At 50.3% G+C, this 23,416-nt stretch overlaps 1 protein-coding gene across 40 annotated transcripts in view; it reads right to left on the reverse strand.

Annotated features, from left to right (window-relative positions):
• Positions 1–220: 220 nt before the first annotated feature.
• The window catches only part of Pcbp3 (poly(rC) binding protein 3), a 200,264-nt gene continuing 177,068 nt past the window's right edge, over positions 221–23,416 (reverse strand). For 13 of the 40 annotated variants that reach the window (XM_006513916.4, XM_011243517.3, XM_006513919.4 and 10 more), the window contains 6 exons: positions 20,199–20,240; positions 9,328–9,406; positions 8,627–8,686; positions 6,231–6,283; positions 1,589–1,758; positions 221–893 (listed from right to left, as the gene is read on the reverse strand). In XM_006513916.4, coding sequence (XP_006513979.1) covers positions 857–893; positions 1,589–1,758; positions 6,231–6,283; positions 8,627–8,686; positions 9,328–9,406; positions 20,199–20,240 — 441 coding nt within the window. In that variant the 3' untranslated portion in view covers positions 221–856. The remainder of the gene's footprint in view (positions 894–1,588; positions 1,759–6,230; positions 6,284–8,626; positions 8,687–9,327; positions 9,407–20,198; positions 20,241–23,416) is intronic. The other 27 variants (XM_006513920.4, XM_030245196.1, XM_030245191.1 and 24 more) reach the window with 10 other exon arrangements.

Below are 23,416 nucleotides of genomic sequence, written 5' to 3' on the forward strand. Positions count from 1 at the left end.
GACAGTGAAGAATGGTCCCTTGGGTGGTGTAAGGCTGTATGGATGGTGCCCTGTCAGACACAGGCAGTCTCCATGCTGGGCAGCTTTACAGGTTGGGACCTGGTGCTCTAGGACCTGGGCAAGAACAGAACCCAGATCTTCTTATTCTCAGGCTGGGTACCAGTGCATCTCACAGGGGGGTATGGGCACTGAGGACAGGGTAGCAGAGAGAAGTCAGAGCCATGGGGGAGGAACACGACATTTATTAAACTCTGATGGGTGCAGATGAACTTTCTGGCAAGTCCTTGTTCTTAGCCATCTTGGAAGACACCTGGAGGGCACAAGTGCCCCCTCCCCGAGATATCCCAGTGAAGTCAGGGTCCCACCCCACCCTCTGGCACTCTACCCTGCTCCTTAGATACACCCCCAAGTCCCTCCTCTTCCAGACACTCCCTGCAGGTTGCAATAAAAGTACCTCTGATCCCTGCATACAACCTAGGGCGGAAATGAGTCAGTAGACTGGGTGAGAGAGGAGGGTCTCTGAGAACAAGGGACAGCAGGACATAGGAAGTGCTGTTAAAGCATCAAACCAACTTTTAAACAGACAGTCACATGGATACTGAGGAATAAATCTCTGAAACATCACATTTGGGAATACGTTGAGCAGTAAAGTAAAGAGCTGCATGCCAATGCGTGGAGGGCTACACTAACACGGAGCGCACAGGGCCTGAGTGGGCAGACACGCACTATCATCTGTTTGTAAAGAAAACGCTCTATTCATATCTGCAAGGAAGGACAGGCAGTCTGTACAGTGTGCCAGCTGGTGAGGCTGCGGGCTGGAGCCATCCGATGTGTGCAGTGGAGGACCTTGGGTAGGTTAGAGTGCACCCATCCCGGTGACCTCAGACGTCAGCCTGGAACAGAAAAAGGCATGGGAGACACGTCACAGACTTCTTCTGCGATGAGATGGGTGTGAGGCAGTAGGGGGAGGGCAATTCTCCATGTCCAGGGGATGAGCTATTACTTAGTGGCCATGAGCTGCAGGATCCACCAAGACAACAGGTGGAAAGCCTGCCCGACCAGCTCTGTAGCACTGAACCTGGCCCTGTGCCTGTCACTCAATCTTGCTCACAGAGTTTGGATCCTTCCAGGGTAGAGCATTGGGCCAAGGGCTAAGCACCCAGTTGGCTAAAGTGGGGGCTCCAGATTTTTAAGCAGGGGCTTCAGGACTGTCATAGAAGGAGCTGTGACATGCATAGGAACCCTGTGCTGTTTCAGGGTTGCTTATACTGGATTTGGGGCAGGCGAGGCAGGAGCCAGGCATTTCCCTACATCCCTACCCCCAGACTTACTACAAGCCTGCCAAACCCCTTGCCTAAGGCAGATGGGCATAGCCTGAGTACAGGCTGGGAAGAGGGAAATAGGAAAATGGGCACGGCTCTCACCGTAGCTTCCTAGCTCCTTGTTGGTGAACGGAGTGGCCCATTTCCCTGTGGAGGCTGGTCCCCATCACACCTCTCCCCACATGCCTGAATTTCTACTGTATCAGTCAGGCTGTGGGGCTGCGAGTCATAGCTAGTGAGGGCCCAGCCACCGAGGAATTGCTCACCTAGCGTTGATGAGATACTGGGCAAGGCTGATGTTGGCTGGGGTCCCTGTGATGGTAATCTGGCGCTCTGACGACCCTTCAGTGGCATTGGCGATTTTGATCTGAGCTCCAGACATCTGTCGGATTTCATTGATTTTGGTGCCTTGGCGTCCAATTATGCAGCCTATAAGCTAGAAGAAATGACGGAGGCATCTCTTAGAGAAAAGTCCAGCCCATCCCTTTTGGGGCATCTGTGGAAGCCCTGTGGGGTCACCTCAGGGGATAGGCTAGGCTGGAAACACTGCCTATGAACTCAGCGCTCTGGAAAGAACTCAGGCACTGCAAAGTCCTGAGCTTGGTCCCTCGGACAATGTGAGAGAGGTTCCAGCTCCAATGTTGACAGTCTTACTGCCTCTGCTGAGTGTCCTTCTGGGGAAAGTCCTCAAAAGGGACATGGCCATTCTCATAGTGGCTTCCTCTACCTGGTCAGATGTGATTCAGGCTGAGTGGGGGAACCCTGTACCAGCTCTGGCCTAGCTGGGTCAGGGCCTTCTGGTGGTACCCTCACAGGGAGGACGGATGTGCCGGAGAGTGAGCACCACATACACCTAGGAGCACCTGAGGTTCACTACTGCTGAAATCTATCCTTTGGGGAACTCAGATAAAGTTGAGGAAAAATCCAAGTGTTTGCATGGTGAGCTCTGTTTAGTGGATGCAGAGACCTGGGGCCAGTGAAGCCATCAGGAGCATGGACCACTTCTAAGGCAGCTTAGGGAGGAGAGGACCCTCCATCCTGGAGGTCAAGATCTTTCCTCTGGCAACAGCTATAGGTGGGTATGTGTCTCTCCCGTCTACCCTGTTCCATGGTGGGGGTATCCTGGACCCCAGAGAAGACTGCAGAGGAGCCAGATGACATCCCTCAACTTTCCTCACCAATGAGTGCTCAGAGGTAGGAAAGGAACACTGGCCAGGCACCTGGCTGGCTGGGCAACAGCCTGAGGTCTAGACACAAGCTGCTCTCATGCACTGAGATGCCAGGCAGAAGGCTGGGCTGGACCTGAGGTACAGGAGGAGAATCTGCTTCCAAACCTGCACGATGGACAACAGGGCACCTGGGTGAGCGGAGGCACCAAGAGACCAGCTCTTGTCCTGAGGGGTATGTGCTCTGCGCTCTGCTTCTCATTATGGCCGTCTGCTGGTTATCTTTATTTCTTATTGAGCTCTGACAACGAGGCTATCTGAACACAGTGAACCTCTCCTCCAGAGCTGTTCAGCATCTTGCTTTCTTATATGTCTCTGGGCCTCACCCGTCTTCATTTCTCAAGTCCTGCCCACTATTCTCCGCTCTGGCTGGGTTCTGCCCATGGCCTGCTTCTCATGCCCATGTCAGTCTGACCCTGTGGCAGAGAGGAGGGCTTCCTAACGTGCACACAGCCATGGCTCAACTGACTTGCCTGCCTGTGCTCCATCCTTCTGGCAGAAAAGCTATGGGGCTCTTCTGTGGTCAAGGCTAGGTGAGGAAGGGTGGCCCCTGAGTGGGAGCAAGGCTCCTGTGCTGAGGGACAATGTGTGGTCACATGTCTTTGAAGATACCATCATTCAGGAGGGTGCACCATAGGTGTGGCCTCTTTCGCTCCTCGAACCCCTCCTGGCAGCTCCAGGATCATCTGGATTCACACGCAGGTTTGGATGGCACTTGCCACCCTCCCAGCACAGACCCTGCCTGGCTGCTGCCATTTCCTCGCCAACAGGCCCTGGAGGAAGCTGACCCTCCATCCCTGTTTCTGTCTAGACTCATATTCTCTTCTTTACACCTGAAGTGTGTCTCTTGAGTGGTCCTCCCTCCTGGGCTCATACCTCAAAGATCCTAAGGTGTTCTGTGGCCTGTACCCCAAACCCTTCTCCTTCCTTCACACTTGGAGGGGTTCAGAGCAGGAGAAATGGCTGGCCCTTGAACGTACCAGGATCCCAACACACACACTGCTGGGCCCTGCTCTTAGAGGTGCTCCTGTGATGACTTAGGCCTATGGTGGGTAGCAGCTCAAAGTGCTCGCCCACGTGGCCTCACTAGGACCCCATTGACATCCAGCCCTGGGCTCATGCTATTCCCACCTATTTGGCTTCACACTGCAAATTTCAAAAAGCTGTAGGAACGTGCAGAAACTGGACAGGTTCTGAAACAACGCCCGCCTGCCAAGCCCACAAGCACTGCGGCAAGACTGACTGGTCCCCTCCTCTCAGAACCATGGGAGATGTATTGGTTTCCTTTCGTACTAAGACTCATGACCAGGGAAAGGACTGAGCTTTCAGGCAGGTGCCCACAGCAGAGCATCGGGGCCTTAAGTGCCCCAGACTGAATGTCCTAGGGCAAGCTCTATAGTGTTAGCCATATAGGAATGGTCTCCGGGTCTCCACCTAGGAAGGCCCATGTATCCTGGCTAGAACAGATACATCATCGCAGATGAGGGAGGAGAGTGATTCCACTGTGAGCAGGAGAGAGATCTGGACCAGTCCCTAGAAAGGGTCAGGATGATCATGTTCTGGTTCCTTCCTTGCGTCCAAGAATGGGAGGCTGTAGGTGTGGACCACTGGCCCTTGGAGGCCTTTAGCTTAGTCCCTTCTATAAAGGTCAGGGTGAAAAAGAGGGAAGCTCTGAGCTGTGAAAGACTTCAGGGTGACAGGACAGGCTAGGTTAGCCAGTGCTCAGCCACCGCACAGCAGCAGAGCAAACAGATCTGCTGCTCCCCACCAGGCCAGCCCTGGGTGTCCTTTAGTCCATTTCAGGTTAAACAGAAGCTTGCGTCCCAGTGCTGGTAAGGTAGGGTTCACGTTAGCAGCCTTTCAAGAAGCCCTGGCTCCATCTGATGGAGCGTGTACTGGTGAACCCCTGTGCCGGAGGAACCATCACACAAGGAGTGGGAAGAGGAATGGACAAAGCAGAGATCCTCTACACCTACAAAGCAGGAGTCTCATCCATACAGACAGCCGCCAAGATGGTCCAACCTCCAATGTTCTCAGAGCTAAAGGCTGCACACCAATGCTACCAGGTCACTGGGGCTGATGCCTATGAAGGCTCCTACAGATTAGGGAAACCTGAGGTTGTCAGGTAACAGGACAGATGCCTGGGGCTGGTGGCAGAGCCCCTTCTGGAGGCCATCTGCAGCCAGACGGGTTGGGTAAGAGTAGTGATAGTATTTCCTTGAAGTTCAGGGGCACTATGCAGATGGCTCATGGTTTCTCTCCTGGCCAGTTTACTCTGCTGCCCAACTGTTTGCCATCTACACTCAAGCCTGGGGGGTCCCCTTAGACTCTTAACCTCTGAGTTTCCTGAAGTTGGTTCAGATGGAGGGGCTGGCCTTCTAAGTCCAAGGTCTGAAGAGAGAAATTAGTAGGTCAAGTGCTTGCCACCCAAGATGAGGCTCTCAACTTAATCTCCAGCACCCAGGTGTGGTGGCACATGCTTGTAATATCACAGGAGTCAGGTGGACCCCCAGGGTACCGTGGCCAGCCAATCTAACCTAATTGGTGAGCCCCAGGACCTGGTGAGAGATTGTATCAACACCAAAGGTTAACCTCTGACCTTCATATGGAAACATATAGAAACACACAGACAGACAGACACACACGCGCACGCGCACACGCACACGCACACGCACACGCACACACACACACACACACACACACACAGGCTCCAGGGCTTGCTGTGTGAGCATGGGGACCCGTGTTTAGATCCTTGGCACCCACATTAAAAGCCAGGCTTGATGGCCACTGTCTGTATCCCCAGGGGCAGGGATGGAGACATGAGAATCTCTCAAGCTTTCTAGCCAGCCAACTAGCTGAAAGAGAGCACTCTAGGCTCAGCAAGATCCTATAACATGGAGAAGCAACTGAGACACACACCCCAGCATCAACCTCTGGCGTCCAGATGCCTATATGGGCAAATGTATCTATATACCCATAAAGTCTCTATACACACAAGCAGGCAGGCACAGACAGACAGGCAGAGAGACAGATGGACGGAATCAGACAAAAACAGAGACAGAGTCTGACTAGCTTTAGGGCAGAGAAAGCCTCAATACTCTAAAGGTTGAAAAGAAGGTAACCCCTGCATGGCCCACACAGACTGACCCTTCTGCTATCCCGGCACCCACTCTCAAAGACATGGGCTCTTCTTGGTTCTCCTGGTGTGGAGCCACTGACTCAGAGACTACCACCACCTCTCGAGACCCCTGTTCAGCCTGAGAGGGCTAAGTGTGCTAACAAGCTCTTGAGACCACAGCTGTGGTTGTCCCCAAGGACTGGACAAATTGGGGGACGCTAGAGTAAAGGATTCAGACACCCTGTGACATACAGGCAACTTCTTGTGCCAGAGAATCTCAAACCTCCAGTATGGGTCACATCACTCCAGAACCTTCCCGGACAACCCTACTCGCAAGGCCCCTAAGCCAGGGTACTGCTGCTGTTGCCAGACTCCCGGCCCAGCTCTGATGCTGACTTCTGATTCACCCTGATGTTCCACTTCTTTCTTGTCTGCATCTTTCATGGGAATGGTATCAGTTGAAGGTGGAAAAGAAAGGAGGCAAAAGATGCAACAGTGGGTCCAGCCTTGCGGGTATCACTGGAACTGTGTGTGTAGACAGGCAGGAGCAGGGGGTATACTCACATCATTGGGAATGGTGAGCTCATGAGTGCTGGCCGGTGGGCTGGCATCCAGACCTGGGCACACGAAGGGAACATGATTAGCTTGGAGGAAAAACAGTTTACCGCCACAGCCAGATCGGGTCCATATTTCCTTGGGCCGGATGAGGTGAAGAACAGCACAGTCTAGGGGCCCAGGTGCTGCCCAGGATAACCCAAACTCTAGAGTTCTAAAAACCCACACCTTGCATATACAGCCTCGAAGGCCCTGAGCTAAAAAGAGGGCAGGCATCACACCTCAGGGGGTTACAAGGCAGCTGGGCCATAGGCCACACTGGTCACATTGACAGTGAGTGCTTGGTCTCCTCTGTTCAGGAAGATTTGAGGGTGCTGTGCCCCACTCCATTCCACACTGAGACCTCATGTGAGTTCCGCTGCAAGAAGCCACAAGTGGCCAAGCACCCACTGATAATTCTACTTCTGACACAATTCTGTCCAGAGGCTGCAGCACATGGCTAGGCCCAGCTTCTCATCTTTGCAAGTCTCAACTATGTCACCAGATAACAGGCCACGTGCGACTTCTCCCTACCTCAGAAACAGTGACAATACCCCCAAGGGACCACCACAGTGGAAGGTACACTGGCTGTGCCCCTGGGATGGTGGCTTTGTACACAGCAGCCTCATTTCAGCAACAGACAGACAGCTCAGGTCTGCAAGTCCTGAAGCTGGTCCTGTTGCCTCCAGACTCAGCAAAGGTCCCTGCACAGGGCTGCTGGGTCCGGACTCCAGGCTCTATATTCTCTAGATGGCCAGCTCTGCACACACCGCTTCAGAATGCCCCAGAACCCAGGTTGTCCCCTCACTTGGCACTCTTACTTACTGGCCCTGCCTCTGCACTGACCCCTTCAGTACCACATCCAAACAGCCACAAAACCTAGGCTGCTCCCTATGACAATCTTGGGGAGTCCCTACTTCTTCTATTTTTTGTTTTTGTTTTTGTTTTGTTTTGTTTGTTTTTTGAGACAGGATTTTTCTGTATAACCCTGGTTGTCCTGGAACTCACTCTCTAGACCAGGCTGGCTTTGAACTCAGAAATCTGCTTGCCTCTGTCTCTCCACTGGTAGGATTAAAGGTGTGTACCACCACTGCCCGGCGAGCCCCTACTTCTCACTGTGACCCTCATCTTCCCAGCTCCCCTTCCAGCCTTGTTCCTTCCCACTAGCTCCCTGGATGGGCCACCTCCTCAAAGTCTCATCTCACATGGCTATTGGCTCTTGCCAGAGGGTGACCCCAAGGGCGGATGTCTAGCCGTCGGCCAGGCACAGGTGCTGAATGAACAAGCCCACCCATCTCTGCCATTTACGCTGAAATCTGCAGTTTCCTACCCCTCACCTCCTTTCAATAATAGTTTTAAAATACAATTATTTGGCTATTTAGGGAATCTATAAACATTACAGACACAGGGACATATAAAATGTCACTTGAAAGTACTACTGGAGTGCTGGACAGGAGTTCCTGGGGCAGCAGGGGACATCTGTCAGATGTTACATTTGACTTCGGGAAGAACAAGAATCCTTTTGTAGGGACACCAAAGTTAAGTGGGTAGTTAAGGGCGTGTTTACTCAGGACAAGGCTTCAGAGCCAGCTGCACTGCCCCACGTAGCTAACTGTTGCCTCAGCACACACCCTTCCTGCCATGTTCACCTGCATATGGACTGTACTCTAGGTTTCTACGGCCATGATCAAGTTGTCACACAAAAGCATGGTGTGACACCATTTCTGAGGCTGCATCAATGACCATGTGTACCCACAGTGGCCTGCAGGTCTGAAGTGTATGCTTTTTCCCTCCTAGAACGCAGAAAACACACTTGGTCCCAGTCTATCTCTTTTCCCAAGGCTGTTTGTTCCCTGAGTCACCGCATCACAGACTCCATACACATCACCCGGCTATGTCCTGGGGGATGACATTTAAATGAAAACCAGAAGGTGCAGACACACCCAGCCCAGAGCTAGCGTCTATCTTCTAAGAGTTAGCGTCTATCTCCTTGGAATCCCATCTTTAAGAAGCACATACAATTCCGTGGTCCCCACAGTCATGTTCTTGCTATGCACCCCAACACACTGCACAGCTGGGGAATTAGTGGCAACTCGAGATAGGCCCTCCTCATGTGGGGGCACAATGCCTTAGGCTACCCAACTGTGCACAGGGTGGCTCTGTAGTTGCTCAGACACACCATTCACTAACAATGGAGCACTTGGCTCCTGGGTGGTCCCCACGGCTCAGTCCACAGCTTATGCCCCCAGAAACTTTCTACTGTCAGCCAAGTTGGGAGCTAGACACTCAGCTGTCATAGGTGTGGGTACCCTCGTCCTCTGTACATGCCCCCTGGCCTGCTCCCCCAGTCCTGTGGTCTGTTTTACCTGACGACTGGCCCATCAGATTTTGAGCTTCTTCGGAGGAGTGTAAAGGCAGCTTTTCTCCTGGAGAGCAAAGAAGAGAGAGGTTTAATGTTTTGCCCTCAAGGAGAGAAGCAAGGTCCCTTCAACTAGGAAAGCTCAAAATATGATTGGTGCATGCACAGCCGACATGCATGGCCAGTGTGTTTTCCACGGGCCATAGGGGCGGCTCTGCTTCAGTGAGGGACATCTGAGGCAGATGCCCGGCCAGGCTGTAGCCAGCCCCTCTGTCTGCTTCACCACTGGCCTGAGTGCAGGCTAGCTCTGTCAGTGCTATCCTAGGAGGGGCTGCAGCAGCCAGACCTGGGGGTCATTTCTGCGGTCAGAATGCTTGATGCAGGAAATTATGTGTTCCAAGCCTGGCCAGGAAAAGCCACCTGGGGATGGACTGTGGGTGACACAGAGCGCTGCTCTGCATGGAAGTCCCTCAAAAGGCAAGAACACGGAAGCCGAGGGGCAGTAAAGTAGCCCACCGTGGGAGGCAGACCGACCCGCCCGGCCTCAGCTGTGTGCAGCCCACTGCGTTAACACTGCAAGATTCAGCATCCAGAGCTCTGGCAGCACCTGCGCTACTCACTGAACCGCAGGGAGCTCAGAGAGAAAGAGAGAGAAAGCGAGTCCCCAGGTGAGAAGAGAAGGTCAGAAAAGGGCAGCTGGGTACGTACCGGGGAAAGCGGGGTTGGTCTGTCCGAGGGGAGGAAAGGGGGTTTGCTGCATGGCCAACTGGTGGAGCTTGGTCAACTGCTGGGGGTAGGAGGGACACGAGAGCTAAGAAGGTTATTGTCATCGAGTACAAGTCACACCAAGTTAAAAATGGCAGTCACAGAACTTTTGCACAGAGAGGTTCAGAGGGGCCATGCGGACACATGGCAGACAGTGCAGCAGGACACAAGGACTTGGCCTGGGTGGAACCAATGGGCCTGGCTGCCAGCAGGCAAGAGACTGAGTGAATTGTGCCTTTTCCTTACAGGTCTAGTGAGGAGGGGAGGGGCCAGCCGCCCTGGGGGCGGGGCTCTGAGAGACACAGAACAGGACCAGCAGGGCTCCTGGGAGACCAGCAGATTAAACCTAGCTTCTCTGGTTCTAGCTTCACGCCAGGCTTCCCCCACCTCCTGGACTGCAGGCCCCATTTTAAGACAAGGCAGTTTGGGGGATAGGGTGGGGAGCGGCTGGCTGGTAGGTCTAGAGCCTGCCCTGCAAGCCCCTTCTTGTCTTATATGGGGTGACAGGGCTTAAGTGAGATGTAGAGGACCCCTGAAGCTTTCCATAGAAGTAGCATTGCTGCTGTCCCACCAGCTACACCTCAGCTCCCACCAGCCACTGAGCTTGCAAAGACAGAGCTTGAATATCTGATTCCATAGTTCATTTTCTCTGAATATAAAGATCAGAGAATAAGAGACTAGGCCTAGCCACACTTTTTGAGCAAAAGAGTAGGGTGGGTAGACGCTCTGAACCACACTACCCTTTTGAGAAGCTAGGGCACTGTGCAGAGGATGGTACAAGGGCATTGCAGAACAGGGGCCCATCAGACCGCACACCCACAGGAAAGGTGTTGACACTTCTTTGCACAGGCTCTGGAGTCTGGCCTGGGTTCCTGCTGTCTTCACAGTTAGGTGACATAGCTGTCAGGGACTGAGACATTGTTATCAGAGGGCACTATGACTAGGGAGTGGGGTGCTCTGAATGTAGAGATGTTGCCTTTGCTGCTGGTGAGCGCACCTCAAACAGAGGAAAAGATGGACTCAGGGTCAAGCGGCTTATCTAGATGCCTCCAGCGGGGCTTTCCTGCACTTAGTCTCTTGGTGCAAGGCACCCTCAAAGCTTATATTAAAGCCCTGCAGACTGGAGATAGGTCCGATGCTGGCCTACAGGATGGCTTTTGGGGTACTTGCTGGCTGGTCAGCTCTCTCCTGCTCCTGTAAGTTGAGTGCCATCTCTGAGACAGAACTCACGAACCCAAGGCTTTAGGGTATTAGCAGATCCAAAAAGCCAGCTTCCTTAGCCTGGTACTGGGTTACTCTGCCTTTCTCACGTCTGACCTCCTCCCCAGGAAGATGGCAGAAGGACCTGGCTGCATCCTGAGCAGGTCAAACTAGGGGATGTGTGACTTGGGATCAGACTCTGCTCAAAAGTCCCATGAAGACGTGGTATGTGACAGGCCATAGCAGGAACTGATACAGTACCCCTAATCTCTACTGTGGTGCACCATATCGGTGACTATGCCAGGCCAGACAAAGCCTAGTTTTCATATGGCCTACATCCATGTCTGCTCTGACTCTGCATCAATGGGCATACTAAGCCACTAGAGTGGACACACTCAGCAAAGGCAGAAGAGCCTTGTCATGTCTGTGGATGTAACAAGCTGTCCTCATCTGCCTGAATCCTCAGAGACTACGAATGGGGCAATGGTTGGTTTGAGATGGCAGGAGAATGGAATATGGAACAGGGGATATGGGCTAAGTGCCAAGGGAATAAGCCCGATGGATTTAATGTGGACCAGATATGCGGGGTCTCGAGGCCTCAGCAATTTCCTCTGTGACTGACAGCAGTTTGTGGGGTGCTGCCTATATACCACCTAGGGTGAACAGTCACCGTGAGCTTTGAAGGGCTTCCAGGCAGCCCATATGCTCTATGGTATTGTCTCCTGCTGGTCTCACAGGTGATACTCATCTGCCCATGCTGGGCTTCAGAATCCACTCACTAGCACGGCAGAGGAAAAACAAATGAAACCTATAAAGTTGGCTCCACTCATATCAGACTCTGATGTTCAGAAGCCCAGTAGTTCCAGAACTCTAACCTCTCCTCTATTCCAATAGGTTTTCTTCTATTAAAAAAAAATTGCCACACTAGCAAATAAATGCAGTGATGTCATAGGGGCAGGACTAGGCCAGTGGATGGGCATGTGCTGAGGTAGTACACAGGAGCGATGGAGAGCAGTCAGTATCCCCTTCTCGGAATGGCTCTGTTCTCATCAGGCTACTCTACCTCTTTGGAACTCAGTCTCCCCAACGGTTAGAGGATTAAATGCTGAGAGGTCTTCTACTTTTGCTTTTGGTAGTTCTGCCATGTTAAGATTAGTTTTAGGGGACAAGCCAATGAATAGCAGAGCTGGAGAGATAAGGCTGCCCAAACCTGTAGGAGCCCAGATGATCACTACTGAGTCCCAGATGCCAGACAGAGTTACAGGATTTAGACTTTTCACTGCTAAGTTTGGGCTTCCTTTGATCTGATTGTTTTTCTAGCCCAGTTCTTCCCTTTTGAATTAAGAAGGCAACTTTTTTTTTTTTTAAATAGAAGCCCACATTTTGACTTGAAAACAAAACAAAACCAAAACCCTTGAACATTTAAATTATTGAAAAATGTAAAGTGTGAGACTTGAAAGTTGTACTATATTCTATGTTATGATATTGACATGAGATCTTGGAGACAAGAAAGGAAAGGTTATGGTTTAACAGTGATATTTTTGTACGTCAAGTTGACAAGAACTAGTTAGTGCTAATTAGATCTTATTGTCAACTTGACGTAACTTGCACTCACTTGGGAAGGGGGAGTCTCAGATGAGAAACTGTCCAGGTTAGACTGGCCTGTGGCCACATCTGTAAGAGACTGTCTTGATTGATGACTGATGCGTGAGGGCCCTGCCCATTGGGCAGCACCTCCTCTAGGGGATGGGACTGGGCTGAGAAAGCTACCTGAACATGAGCCTGAAAGCAGCATTCTTCCATGCTTTCTGCTTCAGTCCCTGCCCTGATTTTCCTCAAGATGGATTATGAGCTGGAAACGTAAGCAAATAAACCCTTTCCCCCAGAGTGAGGAGAGGGATAGAGAGAGAGGAGCAAGAGAGGAAGAGTGTCATCACGCAGACAGGAAAGGGACAAGTTGTCACACTGTACGATCTCCTATGACCCTTTCCACTTCAGGGTGCTCGAGAACACAAAACATAGACAAGTGCTGGTATGTTTGTAGCTCAGTGCATCATGAGGAAGTGAAGGCAGTGAACCCATCCCACAGGGGCAGATGCACGTCATTGCACTGGGGAAACAGTTGTAGGATCTTCTGCCCAATTTTCAAACAGAATCAGTTGCTGCTGATTCACCACTGCACAGACCTAATGGTGCTCTTGAGAGACGATGACACTGTATTGAAGCTCTGAACTCTGGTCTGTGCTTGTGTTTTCCTTATAAACTCCTTCCCTGACCAGAGAACAGATAGACCCTTTCCTATGTAGTTTTCTTTCTAAGCCTGCTTGCCACCTTTCTCCTCTTGTGGAGTTCTTGATACATGAGGATGTTTGTTGTCATGAAGAACAGCCATTGGATACCTCACTGTTGGGCACCATTCACAGATGGTCCCTTCTCTTTTGGGAGTATAGTGAATGCTGGTCACGATAGGCTGCATTACCCTAGTAGCTTTAGACTCTGGACTGTCTAGAGGGCAACAGTCTAGTCAGACTCTCTCAGCTTCTTGGACCCAGATTACACTGTGTCCATTATTGCAACCCTAGAATAAATCTTAGTTTTTAAAAGGGAGTCTTTATAACGAAATCCTTCATCCTCCTCCTTGGTGATACCTTGTAGATTTTAGACCCATGTTCATTCATATAACATTTAAAACAACACAGTTTCCCCCAAAGGCCCATTGGGGTCTGGCTGTACTTGTAAACCAGCGTGGAAAGACCTGGCACCTTTGCAATGCTCAGTGTTTCTATCCATGAATGTGATGTCTCTTCACTCAGTGCATCTTTTAGTTGGAACTTTCAAAAAAGCCAGGGATTTTATTCAGTTTGCTTTGGCTTGATTTTTGAGATAGGGTTTCTCTCTGTCTAGCCTTGGCTTTCCCTGAACTCCCTCTATGGACCAGGCTGGCCACAAACTCAGGGATCTCTCTGTCTCTGCCTCCTGAGTTCTGAGCAACAAAGACAGGTTTTGTTTTGTTTGTTTTAGACGTAGTCTCACTTTGTAGCCACAGCTGGCCTGGAACTGTGTGGACCAGCCTGGCCTTGAAGTCACAGGGACCTGCCTGCTTCTGGATCCTAAAAGCAGGTTTTTCAAAGCTACCCTTCCTCATTAATTTCACACTCGGTTCTCTGTGAGAGGAGAATGGCCTATAATTCCAAATTCTGAAGTCTGCTTCACAGTCGGGTATGTGATCAAACTTTGTGAACCTCCCCAGGAATTCTGCAGTTGTGCCAGGTGTAGCTTACAGCATGGCAATCCTAATTAGGCCCACACATGTGATCTGTCGCTTACTGTCAGGGAAATATGCTGAGACTCCTTGGAGCTGTTTGTCAAACTCTCCAGGTTTTTTTTGGTTGGTATTTCCCTAGCATCTCACATTCTACTCTTCAATTGGGGATGCTCATGTTTCAGGCACGACTCTTGAAAGAAAATAAATAAAACTTCCCCAGAAAAGTTTGCATATCCAGTTAGCTTTAGAATACACACACACACACACACACACACACACACAATCTTATATATGCTTTTCTCCTTGAATCCCTGGTACTGGGGATTGAACCTGGGCCTTGCATGAACTAAGCAAGCACTCTACCACTCTCCTACATCCTGAGTGTATGTGCAATGATATACTTCTATACAGGTAGTTCTATTATGCTAATCCTACCAATTGTAAAGCAGTAATAATGCTAATTTTCTAGATTTGTGTGTTGGGAGTTGGTTCTAGTGCTTTGTCTTAATTTGGCTCCCAAAAGTCACCTTTCCAGACCTGAGGGTCCCTGGCCCCAGTCGGGCTTTGACTGGTAATAAAAAACTGCCGTACAGCCAATGGCTGGGCAGGGAGATGGAGGTGGGACTTTTAGATTGTGCAGGCAAGGGATGGAGGGAGAGAAGGAGAAGGTGAAGGAGTCCATGAAGGGGCAGTAAGGAGAACATAAAGGCCCGTCAACGTGCAAGCTTCCAGGAAAATGGCTCTAGGGGCCAATCCCTGGATTGGGTCTGAGGTAGCAGAGATGAAATGTGGATTTAGCAAATACTAATTCAAGAATACCAGAGGGGAGTGTGTGGTAGCCACGGGGAGGTTTAGGAGTGCCCAGCCACTGAACTAGCCAAGGCATTTCAAAATGAGCTGGTGTGTGTGTGTGTGTGTGTATACGTGTATGTCTTTCACTTGTGAATCCAGAGCTCTTGGCCAGGTACAGTGCTTGAGTGACCCACCAGGAGCCAAAGCAGATTAACTAACTCACCACTACATTTATGTTTCTCCAATGCCGACTGTTTCCTTTGTTTGCCTTCCAGCCTTCCTCCTGGGATAACGTTTCTTTTCCTGAATGCCATATAGGAGGCTGTTAGCTATGGTCCTGTTGGGTCTAGCTGCTTTTCTACAAATGGCTATACTGAAGTCCTTTTGAGGCTCTTCTCGAGGCAGACTTTTAGGACACTAGCATTTCTGTCATTATGCCACCATCTTTGATTGTCAGGTTCTGATGAGAAGTCAACTATATCTCTGATCCTGTCATGATCTTATTCTCTGCAGGTCTGACTTGGCCCTCGATGCTACTGTTTTATTTTGGCGTGTCTACAGTGGAATAATTTTTGTTTATCCTTTTGGAACTTGTTGGGATAGCTAACTGTGACGGTTAATTTCTCTTACTAATTTCAAAGACTTTCCAGGCTATCCCTCTTGGTACCCCTCTCCATCCTGGTGTCTCCTGAGCTGTAATGGCTGCCCTCGATCAGATCTGCTCTCCACCTCCTTAATGGTACTTCAGAGGCTTTTTAATGGAAATAAGTCATGGTCATAATAATAGGGGCTTCTGAGGTCGGGGGTATGCCTCAAACTCAGGGTGTGCCTCAACCACTGGCTGGCTCAGCAGTGGAGGAAAAGAGGGAGAGGAAGAAAAGGCTGGGCTTCAGTCAACAGAAGGCCCATCGAGTACCTGGTTCTGGGGTGAGAACAGAGTCAGAAGGTGTGGTGACAGCTGACAGCCACAGAGTGCTATTAGCTCTCTCCCATCTCACTATCAGAGGGAAGTGTATCCTCACCCATTCCCACAGGGTTCTAGAGGCAGATACTGAACAGGTAGGAGGGGAGGCACCTGAGGGAGCCAGCCATGCAACACTCTGCAATGCCTGGCACCACCTGTGTTCACCACGACAGCCTTCTAGCTCAGAAGGTCTGTCACTTCAAACGCCAGGTTAGAGGGCATTGCCAATGTGGCACCCAGGCTATGCTCCTTCTCACGCCTCTACAGTTTTCAAGATGTACTAACTAAAGAACAAACATCCTACCAGGTCCAGAAGTTCCACATCCCCATGGTCCTTAATGGCTGCTGCAGACACACTGGAATGCCAGCTCTCCCACTGACTCTCAGGGATCCTTGTCAAGGGGACCTCTAAGAGTATCCTCCTCTGGGATGTGAGCGATGGCCCTGAGGTCCACGTCACAGGCTAGTGCAAGGTGAGGTTAGGACACAGGTAGAGTGAGAGCACAGGGCTGAGGAGAGGGGAAATCAGGCTGAGAGAACGGAGACATAGTCTGTCAATATCATCAAGCTGCCGACTCACGTTTACTTGCTTGCAGTCATCCTTTAAATAACAGGGATGCTAAGTAAGGGGGCGACTTGGAAGCTGAAGATGATCTAAGAGATTCATACCCGAGGGTGACTTTGAAGTTCACTGCAGACAGTCCTGACTTAGGATGCTCTTGTGCAGCAACACAAACTGTACTGGGAATTTTGACCCTTTTATGGACTAGGCAGAGATGATCCGTAGTCTCTTATGCTGGGTAGCATCAGTGCTTCAGTCCTGAGGGCAAGCCGCTGACATTTGGTGCAGCAGTGCCCACCTGGAATGCTAGTATGTTAGGGGTAGTCATATTTTTCAACTTAGGATACATCAACTTATTATATCTTCATTGGGACCTTGCTCCATGTAAACTGAGACCATCAGTGATGTCCTCCAGAGGAAACCAATTGTGTCTTGGTTCAATTTCACTGGTGCCAGGAAAGTGACAGAGACATAAGATTCGAGGGACCAAGCAGTCCACCCCATTGCTCAGCTGTATGCCCAGGCTCTGCCTTCTGCATCACTTCTGTGAAGCTCTGCCTTCTGCACCACTCCTGTGTCCCAGGACACAGTACTGTTTCCCTTTCTTATTTACTTCTGACACCAGGCCTGACTGATGCTTACGGGATGCAAAGGTGCCTAGACACTTTCTGAGGAAGGCTTCAGAGCTGAGAACTGGATACAAAGGGACTCCCTGATGGACACTTTCCAGAGCTACTGCATGGCCATTCTAGAGAAATGGGCACGAAGGAGTGCAGATACCTAAGGCATTTGAGAGAACTGGATGGAAAGGATTATGGGCGCTTCACAAGGCTTCTGAGTACAGAGAATATACCAGACTGTGCTGGGCATGGCCCCTCATAGTTTCTGCAGTTCAGGAGTGTGTCCTGATGCCTTGAGAGCTCAGAAAGCCCTAAAATGTTCAGTAAATCTATGGCACATGGCATGCAGTCACGACAGGAGACAGATGCTGACTACAGATCGGCAGATGGGTGGTTTCTAAACAAGAGTCAATCTAAAGCACTGCTTAGCATGGGGCCAGGAAAAGGTGAGTGTTCTCATTCAGATAAGGAATATTCAGATCTTAGGGATGGATCTCCTGATAGCTCCCATGCCTGACTCCTGGACCTGCATATTCAGGTAAGTAATTAAGTAGCTAAACAATGGCTGCCACTGCCCTGAGATAAACTTCATAATCAATTCATATTTTCTAATAGCTATATTTGCATTGTAAGAAATTTAAGCTTAAAAAAAAAATCTCTCTCAAGTCTTCAGCTCAGATAAAAGTCACCCTGGCTCTCATTACCCCTGTCACTCAATAGTCATTTTATTCCTCTTTGATGTGGATTATCCAAAGTCTTTAATTTTGTATGTGAAAGAAAGGCCCTTTCAGAAGTTCCACGTTTTGCTCACAAATCACATCATCTTGCTACAGAAAATAGAAAGGCTGCCATAGGAAAAGCCATCTCATGACAAATGGCCCAGGTACTAGTTCATTCTGGCTCTTCTAGCAAAATGGCTTAGAACAGGCAGCTTGTCAGCAGCATCGATTTGCCGCTCCCAAGCATATAAGCTGGATGTCTGCCATTAAGGTGCTAGAAAGCTTTGTCTGCTAAGGAAGGGCCTGGCTCATTTTCCAACACGGCACCTGCAACACTCACCATGTCCTCACACGATGGAAGGCATAGGAAGAGGGAGGTCAGTCCCCGATGCTTTGTAAGTGCATTAATCCACTCATGAGAAAGAACCCAAAGATTCAACCAGCTCATGGAGACCTTGTCTCCTGATACTAACACCTTTGTGATTGGGTTTGAATATATGAATGTCAAAAGGATCTACACATACAAAGAATAGCACATGTCAAACCTCACAGGACATAGGCGGTAATAACTACAGTTGCTTGTTAGTTTAAATTAAGCTGAAATCATCTATAAACTACCCATTAAGCCATCCAGAGAACTACATGAGGAAGGAGACAATATCACACTGACATAGAAATTGGCCAGAAAAACCAACCGTTATCATTCTCTCTCATGCATGCCTCACTGGCCCGTAAATCAGGAGGACTTGGCTCCATCAACTCTAGTGTCTACATTGCCCAAGGGACACTGAAAGCTACAGGAAACCCACAGGACACCCCTCCAGTTAGTCCTTAAACATCTGGCTTTGGTAGCTTAAGTACTGATAAGCCTTAATCTAGTTCCCCAACAGCCTTCTCCCGGGGTTGTCGGATGCTGCGTTTTGAATTCGGTAGCACCACCGAATCTCAGCAGTCTTCTTTCAGGTCTGCGTCAGGACGTGTGCATTCCTACATGGGTGCAAATGCCTGCCTCAGCATCACGAGAAGACTGGGCCATCCTGGGAGTTATTTCCTGGCCCTCCCTGGCCCCCTTCACTCAGTTCTACCCACAATGGCTGCCCTTGCCTGCCATGAGTACACAGGCTCTGCTCCCCTTAGCAATGGCAGCTGGGGACAGGATGAGAGAGCCATTGCTATATATTCTGATCAGGGTGGCCTACAGCCTGGGTGTCTAAGTAGCCAAGGGCACATGTATCTGCTGTGATGACCGGAGGGTGAGATGCTATGGATTCAGACATAGCACTCCCAGCCAATCTATACCCAGGAACACGGCCTTGTGGGTATGGCCATGCCTGGGCACGGATCTTCCCACCTGTGTTTCTCTATTTGTGTGTTGTTTTATCAAGAGGGGGGGAAAAGCAACACGTATTGTTCACTACTGGAATTTCCAAGCCACAACAGTGAATCCATATTTTAGATACTTATTTAGTGTTAGAATTCTTAAGGCCCCTTCGGCCCTGCCTGCCAATCTTATTCTGAAACACATCTGTTTCCTGTCCCACTCAAAAGCCAAGGTCTGCTTTCCCCCGACACTGCCAGCATGTCTCAGGGCACTGAGTAGTGCATACAGGGGACTGTTCTAGCGGGAGCTGCTGAGCCCAGGAAGAGAAAGCACAGTCTGGAAATACCGCAATGCAGCAGAATATGTGGCCAGCATGCTTGAGGTCCTAGGTTCAATTCCCAGCACTATGAACCCAGAGCCCTTCCCCCTCATGTTTCTTTCTCCCCTCACTCGCATCCTCCCCAGCATCTCCTAGAACAGCCCTACCTACTAGCATCTCTAAAGCCCCTAAAGAATGAGCCGTGCTCACGGCTGCTGCCCACGATCTCTTGGCCCTGACAGGCTTAGCATCACCATTGCTCTGAGTGTCTCCTCCTCTTCCTGTGGTACTCAGCTCTCCACTGGAGGTGAGACAAGAGGCAGTCTGAGACTCTGCCCCTGGTCCCCACAGACTCCCTCAGGAGGTTTTTAATTCTCCAATACAGATCATACATTCATACCATCATGCCACCAGGAGATGTCTGAACAGACCTAGACCAAAGAACAGGTGATGGGTCCAGCTAGGTAGGCTTAGGGCTGAGCCCAGAAGTCCACCCCCACGATCAGCATCCTCCTAACTACAGGAGTTGGAAGCTCCCTATCCGCTTTTGGCTTTCACAGTTAGTCCTGTGAACATGGGTAGAATCCATGCTTTGGTTTGGACTCTTCAAGTTTGACTTCACCAGACACATTGAATGCCCTTTGCAGGACATCTTAAGGGAATAGTTCTGATAATGCCACCTGACTTAAATACACAGAAAGTATCTTGCCCATGCTGGCCACAGGTGTTGAGCCACACTCTGTCAGGCCAGCGTACTGTGGGGGTGGGTAGGACAATATGTGGTCACAGATACAAGGCTAGGCCTGTGTGGGGGAGGGAAGTCCTGGATGGCAGCAGTTTGACATCAGGCCAAGTCCTCAACACAAGCAAGAATTAGTGCTAAGAGGTTAAACGTTATCCAAGGTCAGATGGATACAACAGACGTAGGAGACATGGAGAAAACGGATTAATATTATTGTGTAATATTAATATTAGTAGCAATTAACAGCGGCGTGCAGGAAGGTACACAATAATGAAGAGAGGGAGAGAGGTGGGACAGAGTGAAAACTCACATCTGGGTGGGGGATGGCGTACTGTCCCTGGATTGTGTAGGCCTGGAGCAGAGAGAGAGAGAAAGAGACAGTTAGTCAGCTTGGGATGTGGTGGGACCTCTGCTTGTCAGCCACTAGTGACCCAGCCTAGTATGCCCTAGGATGCTAAGAACCTTCTGGGGAAAGTGTTCTCCATCAGTGCGCATCTCCACCCACTTGGTCCTGTTTGGGGAGTGGGGGGGGGTCTCAACTACAACTGCTGAGTCCTAGGAGACTGCCCTGGCCCTGATCTGTGGCCCACTGCTGTTTCTAACCCTGTTTCTAACTGCTGTTTCTCCTCCAACATTCTTAAAATTGGAAACCTATGTACAGATGACCCACTTAACCCCAGGCCCCACCCCCAGTAAGAGGACCACTGGTTATGATTTAGCCCCCAAATGAAAACAGAGATTTTACAAGTGATCAGTACAAGCTTTTGCCAAAGCTGTTAGGGACAAATGGGTATAAACTGGTCATAGGACTGACCTTGTTTGTTTTACAAAATCTATATGGAATCTCTTGGGGGTGGGGGAGTCCTCTCTGAAGGCTAGTATGGTGTCCACAAGGCTCCTTTCACCACTTCCCTTGCTTCAAATCCATATACCCTGCAGGCTTCTCCTACCCAGCCCCACTCTGAAACCCCAGGGACAGAGCCCTCAACGGTCCCTTCAACTATGATGCCCTTCGGCAATTCAGACAACAGACAAACGACACAGTCAAGGGAGAGCAAGACGACAGACAACTGTCTGGCTTCAGGGCAGTGCCATACCATGCTGGTGGAGGCACAGGAGTAAGGACATGACTTCCACCACCTGTGACCCACCCCTGAGGTCTCTGGATCATGTGTCATTGCCATGGACCCAGAACCTCCCACAATTGTTTTCAAGGTGCTAAGAGGTTGTTGGTTTTTTTTTTTTTTTTTTTTTTTTTAATCATAACCAAATGCAGTAGCTCACAGCCAGGTGACCACCTAACAGGGGCCTGGTTATAGGCCAGCAAGCCTGCTGTGGGATGACCAGGCTGCTAGCAGATGAAGAAAAATAATTCCAGCAGATATGGCAGTTCCATGGAAAAAAAGACAGGTTAACTGCTCTGTGGGTGAGTGGGGGTGGGGTGCAGTCTAGGCTTTTGGAAAACTGCTGTCAGGAATGATCTCTCAGGTCTTAGCTACCCCAGGGAGCACCACCTGAAGAAGGAATGCACGTTATCATTCCTGGCTGGACTACTGGGAACTGAGGCCGGCTGCTCCCTCCCAGTCCTATGTGACTGAGCCAAGCGGCAGAGCGCAGACTGGGCTGATGTCTAACATCTCTCACTCCCTTCCCTGGGTTGTCGCATTTCTCAGTAAGTTCTGCCTGGGGAAGTTGTCAGCTTAGGTAGGCATGTAACAATAGCTGCAGAGTCGGTTACTGAGGATTCTAGGCCTCTTCATTTCCTCCTAAAGCATCAGATACCCAGGCAGGCTCTTCTGGGGCCTCCCCATGTCTTAGACACATGGGGGTGGAACCCTAGGGGTGACCTACCCAGAGTTAAGTTACATCTTTATTATTTTGGCTTACCTATAAGCTCCCTTGCAGGATGACTCTCCTAGGAGTCTGTCCCCTAGGTATAGCCAAGGCAATCAAGGCCAGACCACACTGTTCAAAGGGAAGGGTGATGGTCTCTCAAAAGGCTAATACTGTCAGGGGATAAACATAATAGCAGAGTGACTGTCACTGCTGGGACTGGAGGAGGGGGTATTACTGGCTTTTATATAGGTAGTTGGGACTGGGGGATGCTGGCCATGATCCTTCTCCATAGTGGCTCTGCCTTTGGAATTGGCATGGTGACTCAGAGTCATGTAGTTTTACAGAGTGCACATGCATTTGCATAGAGGCCTTCTAATTCTATTGTGACTTTTATTTTATCGTGGATTTTATCCACACGGGCTATTGTAGAACATAGAGACACTGTTCACACTGGTTCCTGACCTGTCAGCTAGCCATGAATCTGAGGAGAACACTAAAGAGCTTTGATGGGCTTGCCTGTGTGGTCCTATCTCTGACATCAGCGTGGTCCAGAGTGCAGCCCCGAGACTCACTCAGGCTGTGAAGCAGGCAAGATCTGCTGTACCCTGGGATGTGTCACACACTTGGTCTGTATCTCTCTGCCAGCAGTGGGGCAGACCTGAGCCAGGAAACCATGTTGTATGTGAATGCACATGCACACATACATGCATGTGTTAGAGTAGGGGAGGGGATGTGGGTAACGAGTCTAACCCAAACATGCTGTACACATCATTGCTGTTCTCTGTATACTGTGAACAAAGACTGAGGGAGGAGTTTTCTATGCTTTTCTTTTCCTTTTTTTGAACAATACAGTAAAAACCCCATGTCTATTCTGTTAGCTGGGTCACCTATGGGGAGTCTCTGACTTAACTCTCCCTTGAACAAAGACACACATCGCGGCCGACAGGACACAGAGCTCTTCTGGGCGGACCCCAGGCTGTCCATGTTCACGTAATCCATGTGGGTGGGGTCTTGTGGACCTAAGGTGTGCATCTGAGTTTCAGTGAGATTGTGAGGAGACCAGATAGGGGCCCTTCCCCAATCCCTCCACTTCCTGGCCAGTGCTGGTCACAGACACAAGCTCTTCTCTGCTCTATCTCCCACCCCTCTTCTCCAGGAGACAGATGCTGGCCACTAAATCCTCAAGGATGGGGCTTATAACATGAGCTCTCTGCCTGTGAGGATGTCTGCTCAGGCAGGCAAAGGGGTAGCAGGGATGGATCCTGGCCATAGCGGAACATGGGGCTAGCCTTGAGGCCATTCATCTCTTCAAAGGAATGTGCCTGCTGCTATCTGAGGGTATGGTAAGATCTGAGATGTGCTTCAGGGAAAAATAGGACCCTGGTTCTCATAGCTCTAGAGGATCCAAACCCAAGCCATAGCCACCCAGAATGTTTCTGCCCATTAACTACCTAAGCTGCCCAGCAACGTCCACAGAGGTCTGGCAGGTGTTGCAGCACCTATATCTGCATGGGTTTGCAGGTCTCTCCTGCCTCGTACAGGGATCTCATTGGAAAATGTGTCCAAGGGATGTAGCTGTGAGCTCCAGTCCTGTTTTTCACCTCACCCCCCCGCCCCACCGCCCCACCGCCTGGTGTGAGCCAGAGAGCTCTGTGTCCATCGCAGGGTGGGAGACGTGCACGTGAGAAGGCG

The sequence above is a fragment of the Mus musculus genome, chromosome 10 (assembly GCF_000001635.26).
Source record: "Mus musculus strain C57BL/6J chromosome 10, GRCm38.p6 C57BL/6J".
Classification (NCBI taxonomy): Eukaryota; Metazoa; Chordata; class Mammalia; order Rodentia; family Muridae; genus Mus; species Mus musculus.